Source organism: Pieris brassicae, chromosome 6 (genome assembly GCF_905147105.1).
Source record: "Pieris brassicae chromosome 6, ilPieBrab1.1, whole genome shotgun sequence".
NCBI lineage: Eukaryota > Metazoa > Arthropoda > Insecta > Lepidoptera > Pieridae > Pieris > Pieris brassicae.
This window is the reverse complement of record NC_059670.1, coordinates 13,220,514-13,247,037: the sequence shown is the minus strand read 5'-3', so window position 1 is coordinate 13,247,037 and position 26,524 is coordinate 13,220,514. Positions and strand designations below refer to the sequence as shown.

Here is a 26,524-nt window from a genome sequence, read left to right as displayed (position 1 = left end):
GAAGAGAAGAACTTTAGTTTTTTTTTGTTTTTACTTTTTTATGATACAGCATGAATTTTCATTAAATGAACCCTTAATTTTCACCCCTCTCCGATCAACCCCTATTCTGTATTTGTTAATTGTAAACTTGATTTGAATTCTGAGGTTTATATAGAGAATTCATAGAAAAACTAAAAAGCAAAGCAAAATGTACCAAGTTGCTTTTATTGTATTGTGGTATTTACTAAAAAGGTAGACTAAGTAAAATCACTTTAAGGAGAAAGTCGCGAAGTTCGCGAGATCTCGCGGGGCTCGCCAGTATTATGTACAAAACAAGACCATATAGAGCAATGTTGAGTTAGTGGCTCCAGCGTGCGACTTTCATGGCGATCATAGCTTCGATCATGGCTCTGCGCCAATGGAATTTCCTTCTATTTGTGGGTTTTAAATTTGCTCGTATGGTGAAGGAAAACATTGTCAGAATGAAAGAAAACAATTTTTAAACCGGATTAAAGCTAATTATATTATTATAAACTTATAATTATTTACATAATTTTAAATTTCTCCCGATGTTTCGCGTGCTTTACAGCGTGCGTGGTCAAGGTGACTGGAGACAAAAGGTGTTGTATGTCAAAAAGTATCATTGTCAGGATGATCATGACACAGATTTAGAAATCTGAGGCCTTTAATGATTCCAGCAACACAACTTTATTTTATTTGTAATAAGATATTAATACATTATTTCAGCAACTCTGGGAATTTGGCGACCAGTGTTGGATCTGGCTGGAGGAGGTGTCAGCAGTTACCCCAACGGAACTCTTATTATTGAAGTAGTGTCGCTCGCTGATGAAGGACTGTACGCCTGTCATGCTGATAATGGAGTTGGGGAGGCTTTGAGTAATAATCTGTGGATTAGTGTTAATAGTAAGTGTTTTATGTAAAAGGACTTTTTAAGGATTCAAAACGCGTTTAATGGGTATACTTTTAATGAAATTGTGTCATATTTATAGTGAAAATATCTTTATTTTGTAAACAAGTATACTTATGAACCTCAAAAAGAAGTTACATTAATTGTAAATTTACATTTACAACCAGTTCGCAAGTCAGGGCGTAGAGCGGGCAAAAAGAACTGGCAAGAAACTTCCCGCCACTCTCTTTAATCGCCAAGTAATGAGATATCTTTGAAATTTCATATATAATATTTAGATTTCATCCAACAAATTCTACACTAACTCTGGAACTCTCCCAGAGTTCAAAGAAGTTATTGGCCTAAGTTTCATGAAAGAAAGCCATAATACGAAATTCCACCCGTATCACCTCAACGTCCGGTCGTTCCACAATGGAACCACCACTAAATTATTTGGAAACAAATTCGACTTAGGGTCCTGCACGAAAAGAGTTTACCAATTCTAAAAAGGCCGGCAAAGCAATCGCGAGCCTTCTGGCATTGAGTATCGATCGGCGGCGGTAACACTTAACATCAGGTGACCCAGGTGTTCTATATAACAATGATTTAAGGAGATTGAAAAGAATTCTTAATGTGTTATTTTCAGAACCAGTCCACTTTGAATCAATGGGCACCAATTTTACTACTAAAGTAGGGATGCCGCTCACGCTCACATGTAAGCCGCTGGGCGATAGTCCCATAAGAATAAAGTGGACTTTAAATGGCAACCTTATTGAATTGTCTACTTCCAGGTAATAACTTATTTATTTTATTAAAGTATTCCTACAGCTACTCATTAAACAATTACATTATACACAAAAACGGAATACACATTCAAACATAAACATAAAGCACAGTTTTACCTATTTATACAAAAAATATAACAAAGTAGACATTCATACTAAATTCTAAATTATGAGTTCTAAGATTTATTGATCGTTATAATAAATATTTAATATAAAGGAAGAATAACAAAGCCATTATTAATAACAGATACCAGAGATAATAATACCGAAAACTGCGTGATTTTGTTATTGTTCTATGCCGAAAAGTAATTTTTTGGAATCAAATTCAGGACCGCACCTCTTTCAAGCCACGGTATAGATGTATGAAAGAAACCAGTTTAAAACATTTCATAATTGTACAGAATAATAAATATAAAATTACCACAATTTTCAAAGTCAAAGTCAAAAATAATTTATTCATATAGATAACAGAATGTACACTTATGAAAGTTAATAAAAAGGAAGTATACATTAAATGCCTCTAATTTTACATTTACTGCCAGTTCTCAAATCAAGGGCGTAGGACGGAAGAGAAGAACTGGCAAAGTTTTTTTTGTATTATACAACGTTTGTAAGGAGCTGCAACCATCACACCATGTTCCACATGACATCAGCAGGAGGCATGGTGAATTTCAAAGACATATCTAAATGAAAAAAAAAATTTAAATACATTGGCTGTTGCGAAATGTAATTAATAATGAAGTCTTCAAAGAAAAAAGTTGTGGAATTCGGTCTCATACCTCTGTAACCTCCTAATCGTGACTTTTGTAATATATTTTCTTGTTCTTTTGTATTACATGTAGATTAGTTTTTAGTTGCTAGATTATTTTATTATTATTTTTTAAGATTAAGTGAGTGTATCATTTTTCACTGTTATTTGTAATTTTATTTTTTTGGATATGTTCTTCTTGCACTTAACCTTAGTTATTTTCTTTATTAGGATTATTATTATTGTTTTGACATTATAATAATTAATTTCACATTTGCATGCCTATTTTTATACGACTGAGTTTTTAATTAATAAACCAATCTGAAATTAAGACTCTTTTTGCAAAAAAAAAAATTTATTAACACTACTGGAAGTGATGTCTTGTTAGCAATAAGGCCGCCCGTTACATCCCTTATAATTTATGTTATTATTATTTTATTCTATACCTGATCTTAAAAAGAAAAGAAGTTGCTGCGTTGGTGACACAATCTGAACACAGTTTTTTCCTGTCAACCAGAAATATTAATACAATAATTGTTAAATATATAATGAATAAATAATGAATTTGAGTACTGAGATCGCTCGAAATAATTCGTATACGACACCATCTTTTGGTGTATTAAAAAAGTATGAAAAACTCGGCAAAGATGGCGTTGACTTCTGCGCACTTTCTATAGATGGCGCTGTTTAGGATTGTTTCATCTTCCAGAGCCACACTCTCAGAAGGTCCTTCGACTAGTGGCATTAAGAGCACAATCAATATCAACTACGTAGAGGGCAGAGATGGGGGACAGTATGAGTGCAGAGCCAGTAACCCCTATGGAGTATCAACCTATACGATTCACGTGAAAATTCTAGGTAAGCAAATATTTTAAATTAAGAATTAGTAATATCGAATCACTATTACTGGAAGTCTTCCACGGTCCGCTTCACAAGATATTTCTACAAGAAGATTCAGCATTTCCTAAGACCAATCAAAAGTAACACCCCATTGCACGATGCAGGTATACACAAACTAGATTGCGACTGTGGCCTGTCTTACATAGGGCAAACTAAACGCAATATGTCCAGCAGACTCAAAGAGCACATTGCAGACATAAGACATAGACGACACACAAAATCATCAGTCTGTGAACACACACTAGATAGGCCTAATCACAACATACGCTTTGACCAACCGAAAGTACTTGCGAAAGAAAAAAGATGCTTCCCAAGATTGGTACGCGAAGCCATTGAAATAAAAATAAAACACCCCAATTTCAATAGAGAAGACGGCCTAAAATTATCAAACACCTGGGATAATATCCAAATTAAAACCCCAAGACAAACAATCCGCGAAAATAGAGGACACAGTGAGTCATTTCTGCAAAAACCCTTCGGAAAATAAATACAGATAATATAACTTTCTCTACAGCTGTGATACTTTTCGAACTAGCTAACGGTGAACTAGACTCTCGGTGACAGTTCTCCGCTGGGAGATACGTTCAATTCTTTAAATAATGAGTATACTCTACCAAAGGCCAGCCAGACAAGACTGAAATGATAACCTTTTTTGGGACAGGAGCGTTTGCCCCCTTTACTATGCAAAAAACGATAGTCACAGTTTAGTCTTAGTACTTAGCGCATTTCTAAATACACAATGTCCGTGCTACAAAAGTAGGTTTTCTCAAATACCATCATTGTATTAGTTGTGTTACCCGCACTTAAAAAGTAATTATTTATTTATTGGACATATATGTAAAATATTGGCTAAATACGTTTAGGCAATTTTGAATAATAGACAAAATGTAACGTAATTGTAAGTATTTGGTATGCTATTTTGTATTCCGATGGTAGGTTTGATCCCCGGCTGTGCACCAATGGACATTCTATGCGCGGATTTAACATTCGCTCGAATGTCGAAGGAAACAATCGTGAGGAAACGTTGCCTTAGACCCACCGGCGGCGTGTGTCAAGCACAGCTTGCCTATAGACAAATTATCATGAAACAGATACATAAATCTGAGACCTCAAAAAGTTGTAGCGCCACTGACTTATTCATTTTTTAATCAATAAGCTTAAAAATAGAATATTAAAAACAAAATTAATCACACAAGCATTATACTTAACATTTTCAGAGCCCCCTACACCCCCTCTAGACCTTCAAGTTGATTCCGTGTCCAGCTCATCAGTGAAACTGTCGTGGCGCGACACCATAGTCGCTCATGTTCAGTATTATAACGTGCAGTATACTACAAACCACTTCAACGGATGGGATACGGCTAAGACCATGAACATAACACGGTATGTCATATTGTTCTATTGGTACAATAAGGAAACCTAGCCCCTGCCAACTTGGTTTCGCCTTAATATTTATTTATTTCCTATTTTTACAGTAACTTAATACTAATACAATAGAAAACTTAACTAAAAACATAATTATAAATAATGCAACATTTTTGCATTATATTATTAATATTACCTGTAAGGACCTTAAAAACATATAATGTGATAATGTGATAGTTAGAGGTAAGGTCCCTCCTTACCTCTAACTTGTTGTATCCCACCATACCCAAGACAAACAAAGTTCGATACATTACTTGGATACAATATCTTTTCTTGTGGGGCCCAAATCATAGAGTTACATTCCAAGTGGCTCCTAACAAGTGCATTAATGCCATTACCCGCTTGTATGCTAATATGATCAGAATATGTTACATTAGAAAACCGCTGTGGTTTGTATTAATGTAACCATAGCAGTCTTGTTTAGGAGCGCGACCATTGCATATAAAAGTAGTTTTTTAATTTACTGTTTATGTTGGTTAGCGTTAGGCTATCTAATATCTGATTGAGTAAAACATTTCTTAGCCGCGGTAGCAAATAGCTCAACGTTCTCTCGCCATATACGTTGTCTGCTCTCGATGTACAGAGAATCGCGTTACCGCTCGAGTCTTTACATCATGCTCCTCTTGTTTTTTTATGTCATCTCGGAAAAAGTGCTCGACTAGAAGACATTTTCTGTCATAGGCAATATTTTGCAGTGTTTAAAAATTCCTCTTTCTTCATTTTTATATGACTCGAGATAACATGTTTGAGGATTCGTATTCGCTTAAAAACATCTTATTTAAAATAAATATTAAATGCAACAGAATTATAGTATTGAGGCTCAATCGATGTTGTGAAATACCAAATATTTTAATTAAAATTGACGAACTCTGGCCAAGGCACATTATAAAACAAAATATTATAATTTCAGACATGACATGGACATTCGTCAAAGTATAGAGCTACGTGAATTACAACCAGCCTCCGAGTACAGAGTGAGAGTATCATCAGGAAATATGGTTGATCTCAGCCCTTACACGATGCCTGTTCACTTCACCACACTACAAGAAGGTACAAATTTATGTTCCTTTGAATTCTCTTCGTAACCATAAAAAAATAGCATAATTAAAAAGTTTATTAAAATATTTTATAAACTGTCAGTCACGAGTTGAATAGTTTCACACTCAGACTTAGAAATGTCAATATAAAAATTAAGTACTACTTAAGCATGACTGATTCTTTTCTAATATAATTTAAAGACATTTATGGTGGAAATATATACAAATACAATTAGGTTAAATTTACTATGTAACAAACATTTTTATATAAATCATCCATCCGTAAAGGCATGGAATATTACGATCTAGCCTAATTTAGACTTACTAATAAGTAATTTAAAACTAATAAGGACTAATAAGGATTTTTAATATAAGAAACTGTTCAATATCACTACTTACATACAGTCTCTATTAAGAGGAAGACTCTCTGTTCTTGTGTACCTACTATTATTTTCCACTATATTTATTCATATTTTTTTCTTTTATATATATGTCCATTTCAATCTTCTAACTAACCCCCTGGTGTCAAGAAGTTAAATAGCCTCGACATTCACGTGTTGGTGGAGCCTTTGTTCGTGTTCTGTTTGATTATAATGGAGACTTCCTCTACAAAGGTCCCGATGGAGGTCGACAAATATTTAGACATAGACATAACATTACTAACAAAATACACACATAGAAACACACAAAACAGCAATAATTATAGAGAAATATATATAGTTTTTATTATTATCTCTTAACAGCCCCAGCTTTAAGTCCCCTGAGTGTACAAGTCCAACAAACCGACAATCCAGGGGAGCTACTCATAACTTGGTTGCCTCCACCAAGGGATTCCCACAATGGTCCCCTGCAGGGCTACCATGTGAAGGCCGTGCCAAGGATTGCAGGGGAAACAGGTATATTTTTTATACTTAGACCTGGATGATGTTCGACATTCTAGAATTCCATTCGGTAAAAATGCGGTTAACACAGAAACCCCAATTAGAAGAATTACAATACTACGGCAAGGTACTACTAGGTTTATAAAAGTAAAATTTACAGTTCAGTCAAAGCAAAGATTATTCGATCAAAATATAACAATTAGTTAAGTAATTAATTGTTTAATTCATTTCATTAGATTAGATTTTTAATCGTAACATCATCAATTATATAAAAACTTAAACGTTTATACAGTTGAGCAGTGTTGGCCTAGTGGCTTCAGCGTGCGACTCTCATCTCTGAGGTCGTAGGTTCGATCCCCGGCTGTGCACCAATGGATTTTCTATCTATGTGCGCATTTACATTACCTCCTACGGTGAAGAAACAACCGGCTTGGCTTGTTGTAAAAACCCAAAAAGTCGACGGAGTGTGTCAGGCACAGAAGCCTGATCACCTACTTTGTTAGTTACGGATCATGTGTTAATCAAATAGGCATTTGATTAACAAATTATCACGAAACAATTGCACGATGAAAACGTCATAGCTTTTTTGTTAAGTTTTACCCTAGTTCAATAATGTATTCAAATTTATTACGACAAAAACGTGTTTATTTCGAAGTGCACAATGATACAGACCTTTTTGCTTTGAATCAGAAATAATTATTGTGTTCTTTTTTCATTAAATACTTAATTTATAAGTAAATTACGATTTTTTAGGTGTATATCACAATGTATTATTGTTATGTTTTTCAAGATGTTTTAACTATTTTCAGTACCTAATGACACACAAACTAAAATGGTGAAAGTGACCTCTAGGAAAGGAAAACAGGAAACGCTAATAAGTGGTCTTTTGAAAAATACTAGGTAATACTATGATTTATCTAAATAACAAATAAAATACTATTATTATACACTATGTATCTGTATGTTGATATCTCTACATTAATAAAAACATAAAAGTATATACAACTAAGACTTTCAAAAATCAAGAAAATCGGATTAAAAATATAATGTAATGTTAATTAGATTTAGATTAGAAAAGGATACACAACGAGAAATACAAAACATTAACATTTATGTTTATACATTATACCATATTGGTTTAACATACATTTTATAGAAAGTATGACCATGATAAACACGAATGAAAGCTGGGAATCTCAAAGGAAATTTCGATATACGTTATAATACGGGAGTGAATTTTGTGTGAAATGCCGTGAAAATGAGAGCATTAAGAAGTATTTGTGATGTGATTGCGTGATGGGGAGATGTGAGCAGTGTGGGTTAAAAGAGAAGAAAAGGATACGAAAGGGAATGCTTTGGTGGTTTGGTCGTGTAGAACAGATGAAAGAGAAGCAGTTAAGAAGTAAGGTAGACAACCGTGGATGGTGAGATCGGGTTGGTTGTTATTCGTACCTGAACCAAATCCTGAGATACTAGAAGCAACCACAACCGACGAGCATGGATGGTGAATATCATAAAAGCGTGATAGGTTTGTCAGGGTCGTAGCAATTGGAGATCCGTTGTCTCGCCTATCTCATTAGGAAAACGGCATGTTAATATAAATAAGTAAATTTATTTTATGGTCAGCTTCTATTGTCCCATATGATGGCATATACATGTCTCCTTTTGTTATAGATATGCTGTATCTATAAGTGCTTTTAACTCAGCTGGGAATGGACCATTTTCGTTGGCTGTGTATCAAACCACTCGAGAAGGAGGTAAATTATCTAAAATAAATGTTAATGCCTCAGTCACTAACCCTGAGGTTTTAATTCAAGTAAATATTTTTCACATATTGTGAGTTAGCGGTCGCTGTTGTTGTAAACTAACACAAAACTTGCGACTCTTAAGTGACCAAAAAACTAAGTCTGCTTATTTGAGGGATTTTTAAATCTATGTCACACTTCTGTTACCTATAAAGAATATAGGTGTAGGCGGACCTATTGGATATTATCGGAAACGAGAATGTTATGTCACAATTTATAAGTGTAGGAAAAACTAAAGGGCTCATTTTGGCTTCAAGTGTGCGATGATTGGTAACATTTGGTTTGCGCTTCTAACTATTAACTATAATATAATGTTACTTAACTAATATTAGGTTACATACCTCATGTCTTTTTCAATTAATTTTTTTTTTTTTGTAATATACTAGCAACATATTTTTATTTATTTATATATACATTCTAAAACAATGTGTATGCCTAAAAAATACAAGAAAATACTTGTACTAAAAATGACTTCACCAATTTAACTCACATATACATCAATTACATTAGAACATAAGCAATATATCAAAGGAAAAAAGAAAACTAAACAAACAACTACAAAATTAATTAAAATAAAACAAAACAAAAACTAATAAGAATAACTAAAAATCAATAATGCGCTTAAACTAAGAGATAAAAAATAACTAAAACAGTAATAAACAAACAAACAAAATATAAACTTAAACCACATTAAGAGCCTGCAAAACAAAGTTGGTAGACTGTTGTAAAACACATCAATATTTTCATCAATGTTTGTAATTAAGTTATAAGAGCGAGATAGCCGCGTAGCGAGCCGTAGGTACGTAGAGAACACTTTTAGTTCTAGTAACTCTAGTAAATTTTGTAAGAAGATTAGTGTGTATATAAAAGTTAAATATTTTATTCACGTCACGTGTTGAAGTCACGTGTTGAAGTCACGTCGGAGTTTTAGAGTATCGAACTTGAAATAGTCCAAACGAGCCTCGTACGTTTGCAATAATAGTGTTGTATCTAAAAACTTGTATCTCATTATCTCATATCACAGTCTCTCTCATATATATTTAATGTGTTTCAGCTCCAGAAAATCCTCCTTCTAGTGTAGAATGTCGTGGCGTTTCATCGACTTCTGTGCGAATCGCGTGGCAACCCATCACTAGTCAGGGAGCATCACTACTCGGATACTCTGTGTATTACAGCACTGATGGTTAGAACTAATAATGAACAATACTACTTTGTCCTTGAAGCTCAATAATCACGTTTAATACGTCATTGTATCTCCAAGCCCTAGAAACTAAATATTAACCATTTACGCAATTTATAAATTATTTTTATTGAAATTTTAACATTGATAAGAAGAAGAAGAGCCAAACTTTTCGGCGTTATTTAGTACTATCAAATCGATTATTTCGTCTAATTAAATATAGAAAGTATTAACTATTTTTACATGAAAATATATCCATTTTCGGACATTATTATAGAAATAAGTTTGCTTTTTCCTAAAATGCAGTTCACAAAAGAGAGTGCGTCTTACATGAACTACATTCTAGCATATACAATAATTATGGCTAATTAGTAATATTATGTTGACTTAATTTTCTACAATAATAATAATAGTCAAGTAGGTGATCAGCCTTCTGTGCCTGACACGCGCCGTCGACTTTTTGGGTCTAAGGCAAGCCGGTTTCCTCGCGATGTTTTCCTTCACCATTCTTGCGAATGTTGAATGCACATATAATGAAAGTCCATTGATGCACAGCCGGGGATCGAACCTACGACCTCAGGAATGAGAGTCACACGCTGTATTAAGTTACTGTAAAAATAGGAAATAGGGAAACAACTAAATAAATGTTTTGACACTATTTTCGTGTGTCCAACTGCACATTTGCACTTATATTGACACTAAACTAGTTTTATTAACTCGAACTCAAAAGGTTCAATTCTCTTAATTTTGAAAATAAGTACCGGCAAAATATTTTTCAAAATCTTAAATTCAAACAAAGACGTACATTACAGATGGTCCATGGCTAAACATGACGTCACCGCACACAGAATTATACCTTCAAAACCTTATGAAGTATACAAATTACACCATAAAAGTATCTGGTTTCTCCAGTTATGGCATGGGGCCGTTTTCATATCCTGTTGTATGCACCACTTTGCAGGATGGTAAGTTTTCTGTTTTATTATATAGCAATACATGACCACATATTTCGAAATTGGTTATGAAGGTAACAACTCCTTGCGCCCGCTGTAGTGACTAATAAAACAAACGTATTGAAAGAAAACAATTTTTTAACCGGATTAAAGCTATTTGTATTATTATTTGTAAATGTATGTAATAATATACATTATATATATATATATATATATATATATATATATATATCATTACATACATTTATATATAATACCACGCACGCTGTAAAGCACGCGAAACGTCGGAAAATTTAAAATTATGTAAAATAATTATTAGTTTATAATATAGAAATAGCTTTAATCCGGTTAAAAAAATGTTTTCTTTCAATGTGTAAAAGCTACGTTAACCAAAGACAATACTATAAAACAAAACGTATAGCTGTCGTTTGCGTCAGATGAGACGGACGATAGTGTATCGCGGAACAAAAATTAAGTAAACGCCAAATTCTTTTTATTGAAATAACTTGTAAAATATACAATATTTCATAAAATCGCTTGTAACCGCTCTCGGCCAAAATGTGGCTCTATAAACTCGGTATGATTGATAAAAACGAACTTTGTGTCAAAGTCTAAGTCAAAAACCATTTATTCATATAGGTAACACAATGTACACTTATGAACGTCAATAAAAAATAAATATACATTAAATGCTTCTAATTTAACATTTACTGTCAGTTCTCAACTCAAGAGCGTAGAACAGAAGAGAAGAACTGGCAATAAACTCTCCGCCACTCTTTTTAACCGCCAAGTTTTTTTTTATTACACGACGTTTGTAAGGAGCTGCAACCCTTACACCATGTTCCACATGACGTCAGCAGGAGGCATGGTGAAATAGTAGCACGCACTTACATTCTCGTGGGAACAAGCAAATACATAGTTAAAAATAACTAACATCACCGCATACATGAATTCAAGTACGACCACTAACCACAAGTAGCGCCCGTTCACGGGTATATATGCATATATGATTTTTTGTGTATAGAGAATCTTATATTGGATTTTGCTTTTAATTAGAGAGAACTATTAAAGTAATTATAGTAAAGGATCAATAAATATTTATTGTTTTTAATTCAAATTCTTATATTCTACGATAAGTTTTCTTGGTTAGTACCCACTCTTAAGTGATTGTTGATCACCAATTCTTGAAAGGCCGGCAATGCACTCGCGAGCCCTCTGGAATTGAGTGCCCAGTGGTCATCACCTTACATCAGGTGAGCTTACTGCTCTTTTGCCCTGTTATATACAAAAAATATTTATCTCACAACAGGTCGTTTGGGTTTGGAGTTTTGTGACTCGAATTTACTCACGTAAAATCATGCCTAATGAATAATTTCTTTAAAAATTATTTTTGATTAACCCATGTGGTTTTAGGCATATATATTTTAATGAGCTAGTCGTAGTATAAAAAGTTCACATATTACTTTCGAACTCAAAATATCTTTATTCATATAGGTAAACAAGTACACTTATGAACGTCAAAAAGAAGTAAAATTAATTGTAAATTTACATTTACAACTAGTTCGCAAGTCAAGCGCGTAGAGTGGGCAAGAAGGTCTGGCAAGAAACTTTCCGCCACTCTTTTTAATCGCCAATCTTTAAGTTTTGGATGTCGCTAAAAGATTCTACACATTTAAAATAGGAAAGCAAAGAATTACATACTAAATAGGCCGATACGTCGACAACTGTTCCAGGTTTAACGAAGTTTTAACTTTCAAAACTACGTTTAAATTAATGTATTACAAATGCAATTATATATAAATCTTAATATATATAAATCTCCTGTCACAATGTTGGTTCGCGATGGACTCCTAAACTACTGAACCGATTTTAAATTAAATTGGCACACCGTGAGCAGTCAGGTACAACTTAAGAGATAGGATAGCTTAGATCTTTAATTATAGTCGCAATTTTATTTTATTGCAAATTATTTGTCTATAATTAATTGACAGTCACAATTATCTGTTAACTCCAAAAGATTATAACAGATGTCGATACTTTTCGACTGGATTGAGTAAGTAATCAATAGATGGCACAGCTATGGTAAACCGACAAACGTGTTATATATGCTACAATTCAATATCATGATTACCACGTGTTATTGTAGTAAACGTAAAATAAAAAATACCGTGAAATTCAATTATTTCTACTTTTTTAATTTTTGGTGTTAGCATAGCCAACCACGTGTTACTTAGACCGAAGTGTAATTCAAATTCAAATTATAGTGACGATAATACAGTGAAATTATTCTTTCTTGTCACGGTATTAAGGCGAACTAAATTCACATTAAGGAGAAACGAAGTTCGCTGGGGCAGCTAGTATATATATATTATGATTCTATGCATACAAACCCAAAAATAGAATACCAGAACCTGGAACGAAAATATATATAGTTTTCTATATTTACAAATCTTTTTTGATAGATGTCCTCCCATTTTAGTTCCAGGCCCTCCTTCAGCTATAAAATTGGTAGTCTCTTCACCGACGTCCATTATTGTGAGCTGGAAGCGGCCAGACCAACCGAACGGAGAAATCACTTATTACAATGTTTATGTTAAACCAGTTTCAAGGTAATGATCAACTCAAATTGGGCAATTTATAATAAAAATATAGCGTGGTAAGTCGTCTTTTACATCTTGCCATTTAGTTTAGTGTTTCAACTTAATTTGATATAGGGAAGCCCAAAAGGACATTCTTTTAAAGAAAACACTTTTTTACCGGATTGAAGCTATGTATTATTATAAACTTATAATTATTTTACATGATTTTAAATTTTTCCGACAGATAATATAACTTTCTCTACAGCTATAATATTCATTATACTTACTCCGGTGCAACTACCCAAGGTAAGCCTTGGACTCCGAAACTACAGATAGACTAACTACACTTAGAGATGGTGTAGTCCTCTCTTCCATAGTGTCTCACCGACGATCATGGGCCGCTAGCAGCCGGTCGTTATTTCGCGATTCGCTTTTTTAACACTCGGATCTTTTGCTATTCTGAAGATGACCAGTCCAGCAGTCTTTGGACTTTAGATTCGCAAATTATGTTGGATACGCCTATTAGTTTTTACTTACTCTCCAGCTTCAATTTTCCCTTTGTCATTTAAAAAAAAATCAACGGCGCTACAACATTTTAGGTCTGGGCCTCAGATATCTGTATCTGTGTCATCGTTTCGTCGATCGTTTGTGAATTGAATAGGCAAGTAGGTGATCAGCCTTCTGTGCCTGACACACGCCATCGACTTTTTGGGTCTAAGGCAAGCCGGTTTCCTCGCGATGTTTTGCTTCACCGTTCGAGCTAATGTTAAATGCGCACATAGAAAGTCCATTGGTGCACAGCCGGGGATCGAATCTACGACCTCAGGAATGAGAGACGCACGCAAGCCACTAGGCCAACACTGCCCTTTGTCATTTATCATCATAAGTAATAATAAATAGCCTAACCTCTAATGTTAAAGTACAAAAACGTATTTTATTATTCTGTCATAATAAATTAACGGTTAGGTACTGATACGTTTTACGTGGTATATGACATAGTTCATTTGTCTCGTCTTGAACTTAACATTTTTTTTAACTTATCGACCTAATATAAATGTGTGATATTATTAGAATTATCTTATTGATTCCAGCACATCATCACCGCAGACCTATCGCGTGGACTCGCAAGACAGCAATCCCTTACGTCAACACAGCTTCACAGTCAGCAACTTGCGGACTGGTTCACAGTATGAGGTGTTCGTTCGGGCCGTTACGACTGCCGGAGAGGGCTCCGCCAGTGATAGAGTGCATGCTGAATTAACGAGTAAAGGTATGTAAAATCAAGAGAGAAAAAACTTGTGAGATCCAAGTTGTCTTCCAAGATCCGCTTTACAAGATATTTTATTTTGCGAACTAGTGAAATCGACTCTCTGGGAGATACAATCACCAAATCTTAAAAAAAGAGGATGCTTTTACCCAAAGGCCGGCGACACACTAAAATGGGTGTCCATGGTCCAAGACTGTCCTTTATGGACATCCCGTAAGGCTCGTGTGCCCTCCTATATTTGGGCCACAAGTATTTTTTAATTTATTTTTTATTTTTATATTAATCTCGTGACACTTTAGAATACCTAGAACATAATTTAAATAAATGACACGAAATACAAATATATATGTAGGAGTTAACGCTATTATATCTAGCAGCTGTGAATTAAAACATTAAATATTTTTTATCATGTCGAAATTAAACTGCTCATTCCAAAAAATCTACGTTGCGTCGTCTTCTTTTGTACATATTATTCCAATTACTTTTTAGTACAATCATAATTTCAGTGGTTGCTGGAGTATCATCTCTTGGTGGGTCAATATCCGTGGGAGTGGGATCCTCCCTACTGCTATCTTGTGCCTGTGTAGGTTCTCCTGCAGCTCGCACGGTGTGGTATCACAACCACAACATCATCACACACCATCCTCGCTTCACTCGGAATCATGACGACAGCCTACTTATTAATAGTGAGTTCTATTTAACGCATAAAATAATAATAAAAATTGGAGTAATTTCTGAATCATTAGTATGCGTTCTGTTTGTGTTTAATACATTCATGACCATTCATATTCCAAAATGTATATTCAAAAATGATATAAATCTAAAATTCTTAGGTCTGGGCCTCAGATTTCTGTATCTGTTTCATGATCATTTGTTAATCTAATAAGTAAGTAGGTGATCAGCTTTCTGTGCCTGACGCACGCCATCGACTTTTTGGGTCTAAGGCAAGCCGGTTTCAACACGATGTTCTCCTTCACCGTTCGGGCTAATGCGCACATATAAAGAACATCCATTGGTGCACAGCCGGGGTCGAACCTACGACCTCAGGGATGAGAGTTGCACGCTGAAGCCACTAGACCACACTGCAGTGTTTTAGAGTACCAAAAACTTTACTATAAATGTAATACCCATTTTTCTTAAACAGAAATAAATAATTTCTGCTAATTATTTTAAACCTAATTTTATACAATACATTCTCAAAGTTTGAAGTTATAAATTGTATAATCAGTTTGAACTAGACCAACCAATTTTTTAATTAAAAATTATGTTTTTGACAACACGGGCCTAGTGAGAGTATATTATAAAGGAAATAATTCGTACTAGTGAATTAGTGTTAGTGCACGTGAGTCTTAAGTGCTAATCAGTGGTAAGTGAAACAATTGTACGCGAGATTAGTGTCTTCTCCTTGGTAGAGACTGCAAGTAGTGTTATTAAACACTTTCTTGTGTTAAATATCCTTTTTAGTAAATTAGGTTAGACGAATTTACATATTAGTCTTAAATTAGTGTATAGAATTATACCATAGCTATTTGCATTTTTCAAAATTATACCTATACAAGAGAAAGTGCAACTAGGATTATTAAATGAAAACTACTTTACAGAAAATTACTTCATAACAATTATAACTCACTATCACTATTCAATACGTAGAAAATTAAAAAAAACGATTTTTTATTGCCCAAATACAATAATTTAAATGGGGAAAAACATTAGACTACATTATTCCAAATTTAATAAACTCACTACCCGCTACACTTCTTACAATTATAATTATAATTATTCATAACAAAAATTATACTATATAAGTCATTTAATACATATTCGAATATAGGAACTCACCTGTATTCGAATGAGAATTCTCGACAAGAACAGGTTTCTTGCATCGGCTATCTATGGCGCGTCAGTGTTTAAATTGGTTTATGACGCTTTATGTGCAATTTTAATCGTTTGAATGGTTTGATTGTTATAATGTTATAGTTTATATGTCACTGGCCTTAGTATGTGTATATATGTTAATGATTTAAATATGTTCGACGTCCTGGTGGACATAAAAACTATGTACAGTTTGTGTTTCCACCACACCAACTTCCTTCATATTAAGATCATTTATACAATAAATAAATAAAAATAATCCGAAATTATCTCGCGCATTAATAAAAACTCAATAAGTATTGAGCTGCGCCGTATGAGCTAAGCAGCTCTTTTGTCTCATTCTGACTAATAATGTTTACACTGTCATGGAGTGAGACGGCCACTTTACTTAGAATTTCATTTCAGACATCGACCACTCCCTGAGTGGCAACTACACCTGCCTGGCGAAAAACCTGTACGGATCTGACTCTGTATCGTATGAAGTGACAGTTCTGCCTACACCCGATCCACCAATTCTAAGAGTTACGTCGCATAAAAATGCGATATATTTACAATGGGATTATCCTAAAAAATCTAATGGAAAACCACAGAAAATCAGTAAGTTAGTTGTATATATACAGGCCCTTTCGTCTGCCTTTCACAGGGCCTTTCAAAGAGGGACTGGGACCTCAAGGGTAAGTACCTCAAATATCGTAGATAGGATATTTTGCTGAAAGAAGACTTAATTTTATTTTGAACAGTCAGTATAGACAAGTAATTTTTTGAAAATCATTATATGCACTAAAATGTACTTATTTTACAAAATAAAATAAAGTCTTCTTTCAGCAAATTATCTAGGATATTTAAGGTACTTTCCCTTGGTGTACCATAGTCTTAGAACACCTGTATACGTCCTTACTTAGCTTTTAAACAGTACTTAAGCACGTGTTTATGATGGCATAGAGTCCGGATGTTTCTAATAATATTTAAATGGAAATACATATTTTATTATACTTAACAATGTGGGTAATTTAGTATACTTTGATAATGAATGTTTATTAAAAGCGGTTTGAAAATGTTGATGTTCAAAGCGGTTAGAGCGGTGTTTTCAAAACTAGCTTGTTTTAAAGCTAAAAAGTTTTGTGTTTACAATATTAAAAAGACTTAAAAATAATATAGGAATCAAGCATAACACAGCAACAATACAAGGTATTACTAATTACATTATGTAATATATTAATTATGTGTATGTGTATATATTAATATATGCACAATTTTCACAAAGCCTAATCTTTATCTTCTTACGGACCGGCAAGGTTCTATGCTTGAATCTTTTGACGTGACAACGTCTTATAATTCAATGGAGCCGGCTGCGCGCACGAAAAAACATGACTCAGGCGGCGTTACCTCGCCTGAGGCGTTCTATTTAAGGCTTGAAGTGCAAGCGAGAGCGCGGTACGAGCGACAAAGAGGCACAATCGGCCTCCGCGTTCGGCAGCGTTCGACATATGTCTCTCCTACTTGAGTGAGCGATGAAAAGAAAATGGCATAATTGTATTTATGCGTACAAATAAATGTAACTTGAACAATTCAGTTGTGATTTCCATTTATCTACTTCTCTTTATCCATACAAAATATCTATCAAACAAATAAAATTAAAATATTCTTTTTAAAAAGCAAACATTTCATCAGTTTCCTTATGACGTTGTCATGTTCAACTATTGTCAGTAAACCGACTTTACTGACAACCGATTTTTTTATTTATATTTAACGTTTTATTTAAAGTATTCCAATTTCTACTCTCCAGCACTTATTAATCTGAAATGTCAAACTTAAAAGCGCCTATTACTGTATCATGACTTTTAAGTCACGCCCTTGATAAAATATTAAAATTTTCAGGTTACAACCTAACATGGAAAGAAACAAATGGCATCTGGCAAGATGCCTGGGCAGACAAAGGGACATTCCTTCAAGGCACTCAGGAGTTTACTTTGCTGGGCCTGAAGTGTGGGACGAAATATTCGTTGAGGATGACAGCATCGAACAGTGTGGGAACTTCACAACCAGCGTATGTTGACGCTACCACTTTGGGTGGAGGTAAGAAATTATAGTTCTCTTTAAATCAGGAACACGATAACCTTAACTAAAGACTAATACGTACATATATTTACAAATAAAGTAGTTATATAACTCACTTTTTTTTAATAATAATAAAATTAGCACAAAAACTTCACCATACCATAAACAAAATTTGACAGAAAGAAACGAAAGCGTATTCTATTTGGAAGAGTACAATAACTAATTTAGGGAGCGTTCAAGTATTACGTCACGCAAATTTTTGGAGATTCTTGGAACAAATCCCCCCCCCCCCCCATTAGACGCTGCTGTAACGTTTTCTGTATACAATAGTAAAATGATGATCACCCCCAGTGACTCTTTATACCGAAAACTTACCATTATGTGGTGTAAAGTACTGGAAAGTCGAAAATAATATTAATAATAACGCGTAATTCAATCCCCGCCCCGTATCGTAACCTTGTACAAGATGGACCCCCTCCCAAACTTCGTAATGTAACACTTGAATGCTCCCTAACGGACGTTTGTACGGAAATATTTAATTCATTAATATAATTATTATGCAATTATATGGATAAGAGGATTGTATATAGTAAAATAATAGGATAGCTTAAAGCAAGAAAGCAAGAAGAAATACATAATATATGTGTACATTTAACAAATAGTTGTTCATATATTTGAGTGAGAAAATGTCCATAGAAGCTATAATTATTTAAAGTTGTACTTATTTTGGCGCTTTAGGGAAAAATTACAAGAGTAAATTTTTAAGTCCGTCCGTCACAAAAACCGACACCCTGAAGTTAGCATAGTCAACATTTTAAAATAAAAAAAATGTCCGTTTCCTTAATTATGTAGAGATATGTTTTTTTGGGATATTTAAATGAACTTTATTTAACCAGATAATGCTATATAATTAAACTATCAATGCATTAAATACATTTTTTCGGTTAGTGTCGTTTTTTCTACAAACTTAGAATAAGGCGAAGCTTTTTAAAAATATTTTTATCTTATTACGCGAAGTGTAACTTCTAACATGTGTGTATACATGTTTTTTTTAAGGCTGGGCCATACGGGCAAAAGGCTCATCTGATGTTAAGTAATACTAGACCGTGGACTTTAATTTAAAGATTAGAGAAAAAAATATTCAAATACAACAATAAATGACACTAAGCATCGTTATTAATTAATATCAAAAATAATAAAAATTAATTTTGTTTAAAAAATTGTTTTCCTAATACATTTTTTGAGAGATAGATTATCCACGATTTAGAGAAACAAAAGGAAAAGTTGTAATTGTTTTTAATATATATATTTTCAGTTCCAATATCACCAACAACAACCGAATGGTTCTGGAGCAACGCGACACACATTTACATACAACTAAGCGGTTGGGATGATAATGGATGCGAGATCACCAGATGGGAGGTGGATTATAGGGAGTACGGCAGTAAGATGTGGAAACGGGCAGAAAATCGACTGGTAATAAATTTTCATATATTGTGTCTTCTTGAATATTCTATTAGAATTTTTCTTACGTGTTAACTTACATGGTTTTTCGTTTCAAGACACAGTACAGTAATCCCCTATAACGCGGAGATTTCTCAAGTTATATCGTTAGTATGAAATTTATAATGATTTGTCAAGTCCAAAATCAGTTTTTCGTATCTTTGCACCTGTTTCAAATGTGTATGTAAACTGAAAACATTATTAAGTTTAATTCCTAGTTTATGAATTGTTAAAAATCGGTTAAACGATAATACCTACAACGCGATTTTCTATAACGCAGTCCGGGTCAAACTTTTGTGTACATTTAGGCTATGTTAGAATAGAAAAGTTAGGAGGAAAAAAGAATTGACTGTTAGTATGATTATTTTTAAATACGATTGACATTGGTTTAAAAAATGTGGCTGTTTAGCTGTGTTTTTAAAAATCTATTTTATTCTATTATCTCTTTCTCTCTCTCTCAAGCATATGCAATGTATCTCTAACCATAAAGCCTCTCCATCGGGTCTCATGACTGTAAAAAACCATTAAAACTATTTCGTCTTTATTAATTTCTAATTATAATATCTCCAGCCAATCCTAGATGCGTGGTCCTACACACCTGTACTGAGTCAACCGAACTCGTTTATTCTGGCCGATCTTAATCCAGCGCAGTGGTATCAAATAAGAGTCTTAGCTGAGAATTCAGCAGGGGTCTCAACATCTCTCTATATGTACGCTACAACAACGTTGCATGGAGGTATGTAAAGTACAATAACTATGTAAAAAAACATTAATATTTAAAAAAAAATTAAAGTTAAAATAATAGAAAAACACATACAATTATTAAACAAACATGGGCAAATGAGCGTACAGGACGCCCAAAAGGGGCAGTGACCTCAGCCCATGAACAACCAATTTCCTGAGTTCGATGCTGGCTTTTGAGGTCGGAGTAAACTCATTATTTAAACAATTGGTAATCGCACCTCCCGTGGAAGACTTCCAGGCATTAAGGTGATGCTGATGAAAAAAGTTGTTGTTACCAGCAATACTCACTGGGTATATACTTGCTTGGATGACAGCTTCATCCATAGCTGTCTAGCTCTATAGCTATGTGTTTGTGTCTGTGCACAATATACGCTTGGTCGTACGTGAACGTATACCAAAAATCGACGCATGGGTGAAATTCGGAAGACTGATCGCATAGACACGAAAAGTTTATGACAAAAATGACACATACACAAAAATGTGTGTATATCGCTTTTAAAGCAGAAGCCATGAAGCTAATCAATGAGCTTCATACAATGACCCTTTATTGACAATATTTTGGGTGCGCTACAACAACCGTGGACTAGTTAGTGCTCAGAGAGCTATGGAGCTAAAAATAAAAAAGATTAAAAAATACGAAGTGACCGCATCAGGGCGAAACCTAAGATGACCAAGCCTAACCTAAGCCTAACCCACGCCCTGCAGCTGAAATGGAAATGGGCAGGTCATACAGATGGATGGATGGATGGTGTACAGATAAAAGATGGACAGCGGAAGCTGCCCGTTGGAGGGAAAAAAGGAAATATGAGAAGACCACAAAAGCAATGGGCTGATGACTAAGTTAAGGTTTCTGGGGAGGATAAAGGAAACAAATAACAGATACAAATGGAAAATGGATCAGGTCTTCCAAAAGAGGTCCTGCAGAACACGAAAATAACAATGCCGAACGTAGATTAAGAGTATATAACCATTTGATCTGTAATTTTTATAACAACAACCACACAATATTATTCTTCTAGTTTAAGCGAATTTTCATTAAATTTTCCAGAGTCAATTGGACCGCCCTCGGAGTTCCTCGATCTGAACATGTGGGTGATAATTTGCAGCTCGATTCTACTGACTATATGTCTGTTTACGTGTGTTTACATTTTCATCAAGAGACATAAGTAAGTGATCAATTTTAACTGTTAATTTAGTGGTACTTACAGTAGTGGTTACTGGTAGTCTGTAAGGTTCAAGAGCCGATGGTTTGTATGCAAAACCATGTAGTTCCCTCAGTATCCCACAACAGCATATACGGCAACCACTCAACATTAAAACCGGTATCGAAAATGGGAGTTACAGAATTACGGTCACAAAAATATCAATTATAGCTCTAAATTATAAAATAGTCGATGTTGAATCATAATGCTTGCGAACGCAAATAATAATAATATTTGAAGGAATGGTAAATTAAGTGAGGGCCAGTTGTGAATCCAAAAAAAAACAAAATGTATTTAAATAACTTTAATTAAATTACTACAATCATCAAGACTTAACTAAATAAGAAATTGAATCGGCTGGATATGAGATGCACGATCAATGATCTATATTATAGACTTATTCCTAATTGAGAATTGACCGGTCCAATGTGAAAGAATCAAAAGCTTCTGGTATATGTTGTCCATTTCTTTTTATAACGGTGTTGCGTCAAAGGGGTACTGGTATTGGTTATGCAAGGCAAAGGGAGTGCAATGCTACATATCCAGGTACAAACATATTTATTTATTTTATTTATTTACACTTCGTTACACTAAAACATAAAAGAAAATTAACATAATAAAATGAAAGGGAGGGCAACTGGCGGCCTTATATTCCAGGCAACTACTCTGAGTAAAATATTATGGTGGTTCCATCTAAACTTCGCATATCCTGTTTTACATAATTATCGATTTTTAAAAACTCTAGTAGGACGAGCTTTGGTAAAGCTAACGGCCTGTGATCTCATCTTAATGAGACATAGTATTTATCCCCATACAATATAACCTACATTGTAAGTCTCAATAGATAACTCAGTAATAACATGATGTCATTGTCTTATCAACAATTAACATTTCCAGCCACCAACGACTCACAGAGTATAGAAACTCATTGACAACAGAGTGTAAATCTGAACGTAGTAACGCAACTGTCAACACGCCACAGAGTATCCCCACTGATGTGAACAACAGAGTATACAGCACGCCAGTACATCTGACAGCTGATAACAAACATGGTGAGATTGTTATTCCTAACTTACTGCGTCGTAGAACTTATTTATACTGATTGAAATAAATATGCATAGTAGAGAATGAAGTTCGACGTCTCAAGTGTATTTAATCGTAAAAAACAAGGCCTTATAACTAACATTAATTTGCGGGTTGAGACGCTGGACTAACAAAATTAACTTGACTTTTGAAGCTTTCTTATCTATCTATCTGTCAGCTTTAACGAATATAAGTCATATCGCCCTTTTGGACAAAGGAGAATTTTATATTTTAATTTATGCAACCCAAGTGTGCTCCAAGAACTGGGTTTCTTGGTACCTATGGGATATGTGCGACGGCGAAGGCAAAGGTTATTTGCGATACCACAGGCAAGAATCAGTCTGTTGCACAGATCTACAGATCTACACAGACTACTGAATACTGTCTCCGATACTATCGACATATTTATATGTTCGCAGAGTCAATTCACATTAGCGATATTGTGTAAATTATGTGTTTAATATTATATACGTATTTTATTATATTTTAATTATTTAATGCTTCTCGACATTATCGTATTCTGTCTATCATAGTCTGTAAGGAAATGTATGTATTTCTGTGATAAATAAAAAAATGAATGTATACTAAAGAGCTCGTATATTAATACCGAAACAAACATTTTAGAATGTATGTTTTTGAGCTTTTCATTATATATATATATAAATATATGAGTTACCTAACGTTATGTTACATAATTAGAGTTAAACTAAAACTGTATTATTTTTAACTTTTCTGAAAGGATTCTCTAGTTCAATTTTTTTTTAATTTTTATTTCATCCATCCGGTAATACAACAATTTCCATACCTATTTCAATTGTCTGTTATAGAATACTTCAAAGAGAGTAGATTCAATTTTTTTTTTATTTTTGTTATTAATATTGGAAATTTGCTTGTATTTTGTTAATGCCACAGCCAGCTTCGGAATACTTGGCGTTGACATATCGAACGACGTTCAGTTTTTCTGTTATTTCGAAGGAAAGGCTAAATTAGCCTCCGCTTGCAATTGTAAAAAGAGGAAGTTCAGCCCCACATGGGCCCAGTACCAGATCCTTCCACTTGATCGTATTTAACGAAGAGCGGTTCGAATCGTCGACGACCAATCGCTTTCCGAACCGGCTTGATCCCTTGGCGTTGCGTTGAGATGTGCGAACTCTGCATCATATCAAAGACAGTGTTGAACTGATGTTAATAGTGCCGCACTCCTGCCCATTTGTCCCCTGTTCTGTAAAAAATAAATACAAATAAATAAGTTAATCCGTTTTTAGAAACACAATATATTTCGTTGATTACATTAACTACTTTTACTTTATTTTCGTGATCATTAAAAAAAATGTTTTGTTCCAGAACTATATGAAATTAGCCCCTACGCACAATTCGCGATTGGTTTCCGCACATTTGGTCATGTGGACAACCAAGAGGCGCCGAGCAGACTTGCTGGAAAGGCGAGATATGATAGTGGTAAGATGTAATAGTATTGTTGGTTTGCGAGACCCACGCTAGCGATTTATGTAAGAACATTTCTATCGAGGTAAACCTATTTGCTTGCACTCTGTCTGAGTTCACAAGAGCTATTTAGTTATTAGTATTATAGTTAAGAGGTTATTAGTTATAAGATTTAGGCATATATATGTCGCAGATTCAACGCGATTAATAATTGCGAAATTGGTGTTACTACCGTCGTCCGACATAATCACACAGTCAGTGCGCACGTCCGGCGCAGGCGTCGTTCCAAACTCAAGTGACTAAAGAATTCACTTACTGCCACGAAACAGTCGCGCCACTGACATTTGGTAGATCACACAGACTAGGCATTGTCAATTGTCAACGTTGACAGTCTACCTTACCTTACCACACCGCATTCTACGACTAACTTCAGAGTGGCGGGAATTTTAAAATATTCATTCTCCGACATATATATAAAATATTGTTTAATTGTAAAATTACAATAATAATGTGGATAATAAATAAATAATATTTTGCCTTTATACCGCTAGAAAGTTCAAACATCTTGGGTACATTTAGAATGGTACAGAATTGTTTCAGCCGCAAGTATACATTTTTACAATTACAACATTGTTAAATTACATATTATGTTATATGTAAAGATGTACAATGGCTGGTTGGTTCATTTTTTGAATAATAAATATGTCATTCCGTTAAAATGATTCATGTATAAACGAAGGACTTCATGTTCAAGATTTCCTATTACCACGTGAGCGGAAAAAAGTCCATCAATAAACAAATCATTACAAATTTGTTAAATTAAAATAATTGTCTTAGTTTTGATCTTTTGTTAACATAGCTTTTACACATTGAAAGAAAACTTATAATTATTTTACATAATTGTCACCGTGACACGCACGCTGTGAAGCACGCGAAACGTCCCAAAAATTTAAATTTAAAATTATGAATTATAAGTTTATAATAATACAAAGTCTCAATCCGGTTAAAAAGTGTTTTCTTTCAATTGTCTTAGTTTCTATTCTCTTTCTAGTATCGTTTATAGATCTGTATACTCATTTAATGTATGTATTAATAAATGTTATTTTTTTTTACAGAAACGAGTTTTCAAATGCGATCAGAATCGGAAGACAGCGATTGCGTGTCACGTACCACTACTTTGAAAAGTGCGCCCAGAAGTAAGTTATTTTTAATATTTTAAGTAAAAATACATATGATTATGTTACCAGTAAGAGAACTCAATACATGGCAAGTGACCATTTCGGAAAAATTGCTCCGAAAATATACTTAAAGAGGAATTGTTTATTTGTAACATATAAATGTAAAACAAATTAGAAAAATTATTATTATTATATTGTGAGTAATATATTATGAGTAACATAGCCTACATTTATTTCAATAAATATATTTATATAATCGTATTCCTTTAGCAATATTACATATAAATGTTAATAAAAAATAATAAGAACTTTTGAATTTAAAATTGCATTTTCAAAAAAAAATATTATAAATATAACTATTTAGATTATTTAATTATTTATAATAATAATACTGTAAATGCTTCGAGGTTTTTCGTTAGAAGATTTAGATATTTTTCTAAAAATGTATAATATACACTAAACATTATTTACAGAAGCCTGCCGAATACCTCATCACAGGTAGCTGAAAACAAACTGCCAGAAGTAACTTTAGCATAATTAATATGCATATTTTATACCGTTGGGTTCTTCTAGTCATTAAACATAATTTTTTACAGATGTATAAATTTAACATTTTAATCATAGTACATGTTTGTGCCAAACTATATTTCTTAGTGACATAATATGTTTCCTTTAGCCGATAGCATTTTTTTAATATTGAATTATTTATACAGTTTTTTAAATAATACACTGTAAAACCAACTTCGTCAATATATGTTGCTGCTGATGCCGGATATGTTTCGATCTACGAACTATAATATACTAACAATAACTAACCTAACTTAACACGGAAGAAACTAATTTGCTAGGACTAGATTCCATGGGCTGCCGAACCACGCAGGCTGCAAAATTGCGTCATTTTTATTTATTACTTGAAGTTGCTGGGCTATCCGTTCGTATCCGGTGTGCATTAACTGATCTTTGCTTTTGCTTTTCAAAGCCCCTTCCCGGACGTT

General features: G+C 33.9%; 1 protein-coding gene across 1 annotated transcript in view; it reads left to right on the top strand.

Moving 5' to 3' along the window:
* LOC123710957 (Down syndrome cell adhesion molecule-like protein 1) overlaps positions 1-26,263 on the top strand; it is a 120,966-nt gene extending 94,703 nt beyond the window's left edge. The window contains exons 15-36 of the mRNA XM_045663301.1: positions 727-903; positions 1,533-1,677; positions 3,129-3,277; positions 4,537-4,702; positions 5,655-5,794; positions 6,525-6,677; positions 7,472-7,562; positions 8,337-8,419; positions 9,522-9,650; positions 10,460-10,612; positions 13,080-13,209; positions 14,271-14,449; positions 14,953-15,132; positions 16,724-16,915; positions 18,197-18,394; positions 19,692-19,852; positions 20,450-20,615; positions 21,672-21,789; positions 22,723-22,877; positions 24,253-24,366; positions 25,467-25,547; positions 26,003-26,263. Coding sequence (XP_045519257.1) covers positions 727-903; positions 1,533-1,677; positions 3,129-3,277; positions 4,537-4,702; positions 5,655-5,794; positions 6,525-6,677; positions 7,472-7,562; positions 8,337-8,419; positions 9,522-9,650; positions 10,460-10,612; positions 13,080-13,209; positions 14,271-14,449; positions 14,953-15,132; positions 16,724-16,915; positions 18,197-18,394; positions 19,692-19,852; positions 20,450-20,615; positions 21,672-21,789; positions 22,723-22,877; positions 24,253-24,366; positions 25,467-25,547; positions 26,003-26,031 — 3,089 coding nt within the window. The 3' untranslated portion in view covers positions 26,032-26,263. The remainder of the gene's footprint in view (positions 1-726; positions 904-1,532; positions 1,678-3,128; positions 3,278-4,536; positions 4,703-5,654; positions 5,795-6,524; positions 6,678-7,471; positions 7,563-8,336; positions 8,420-9,521; positions 9,651-10,459; positions 10,613-13,079; positions 13,210-14,270; positions 14,450-14,952; positions 15,133-16,723; positions 16,916-18,196; positions 18,395-19,691; positions 19,853-20,449; positions 20,616-21,671; positions 21,790-22,722; positions 22,878-24,252; positions 24,367-25,466; positions 25,548-26,002) is intronic.
* Positions 26,264-26,524: the final 261 nt, after the last annotated feature.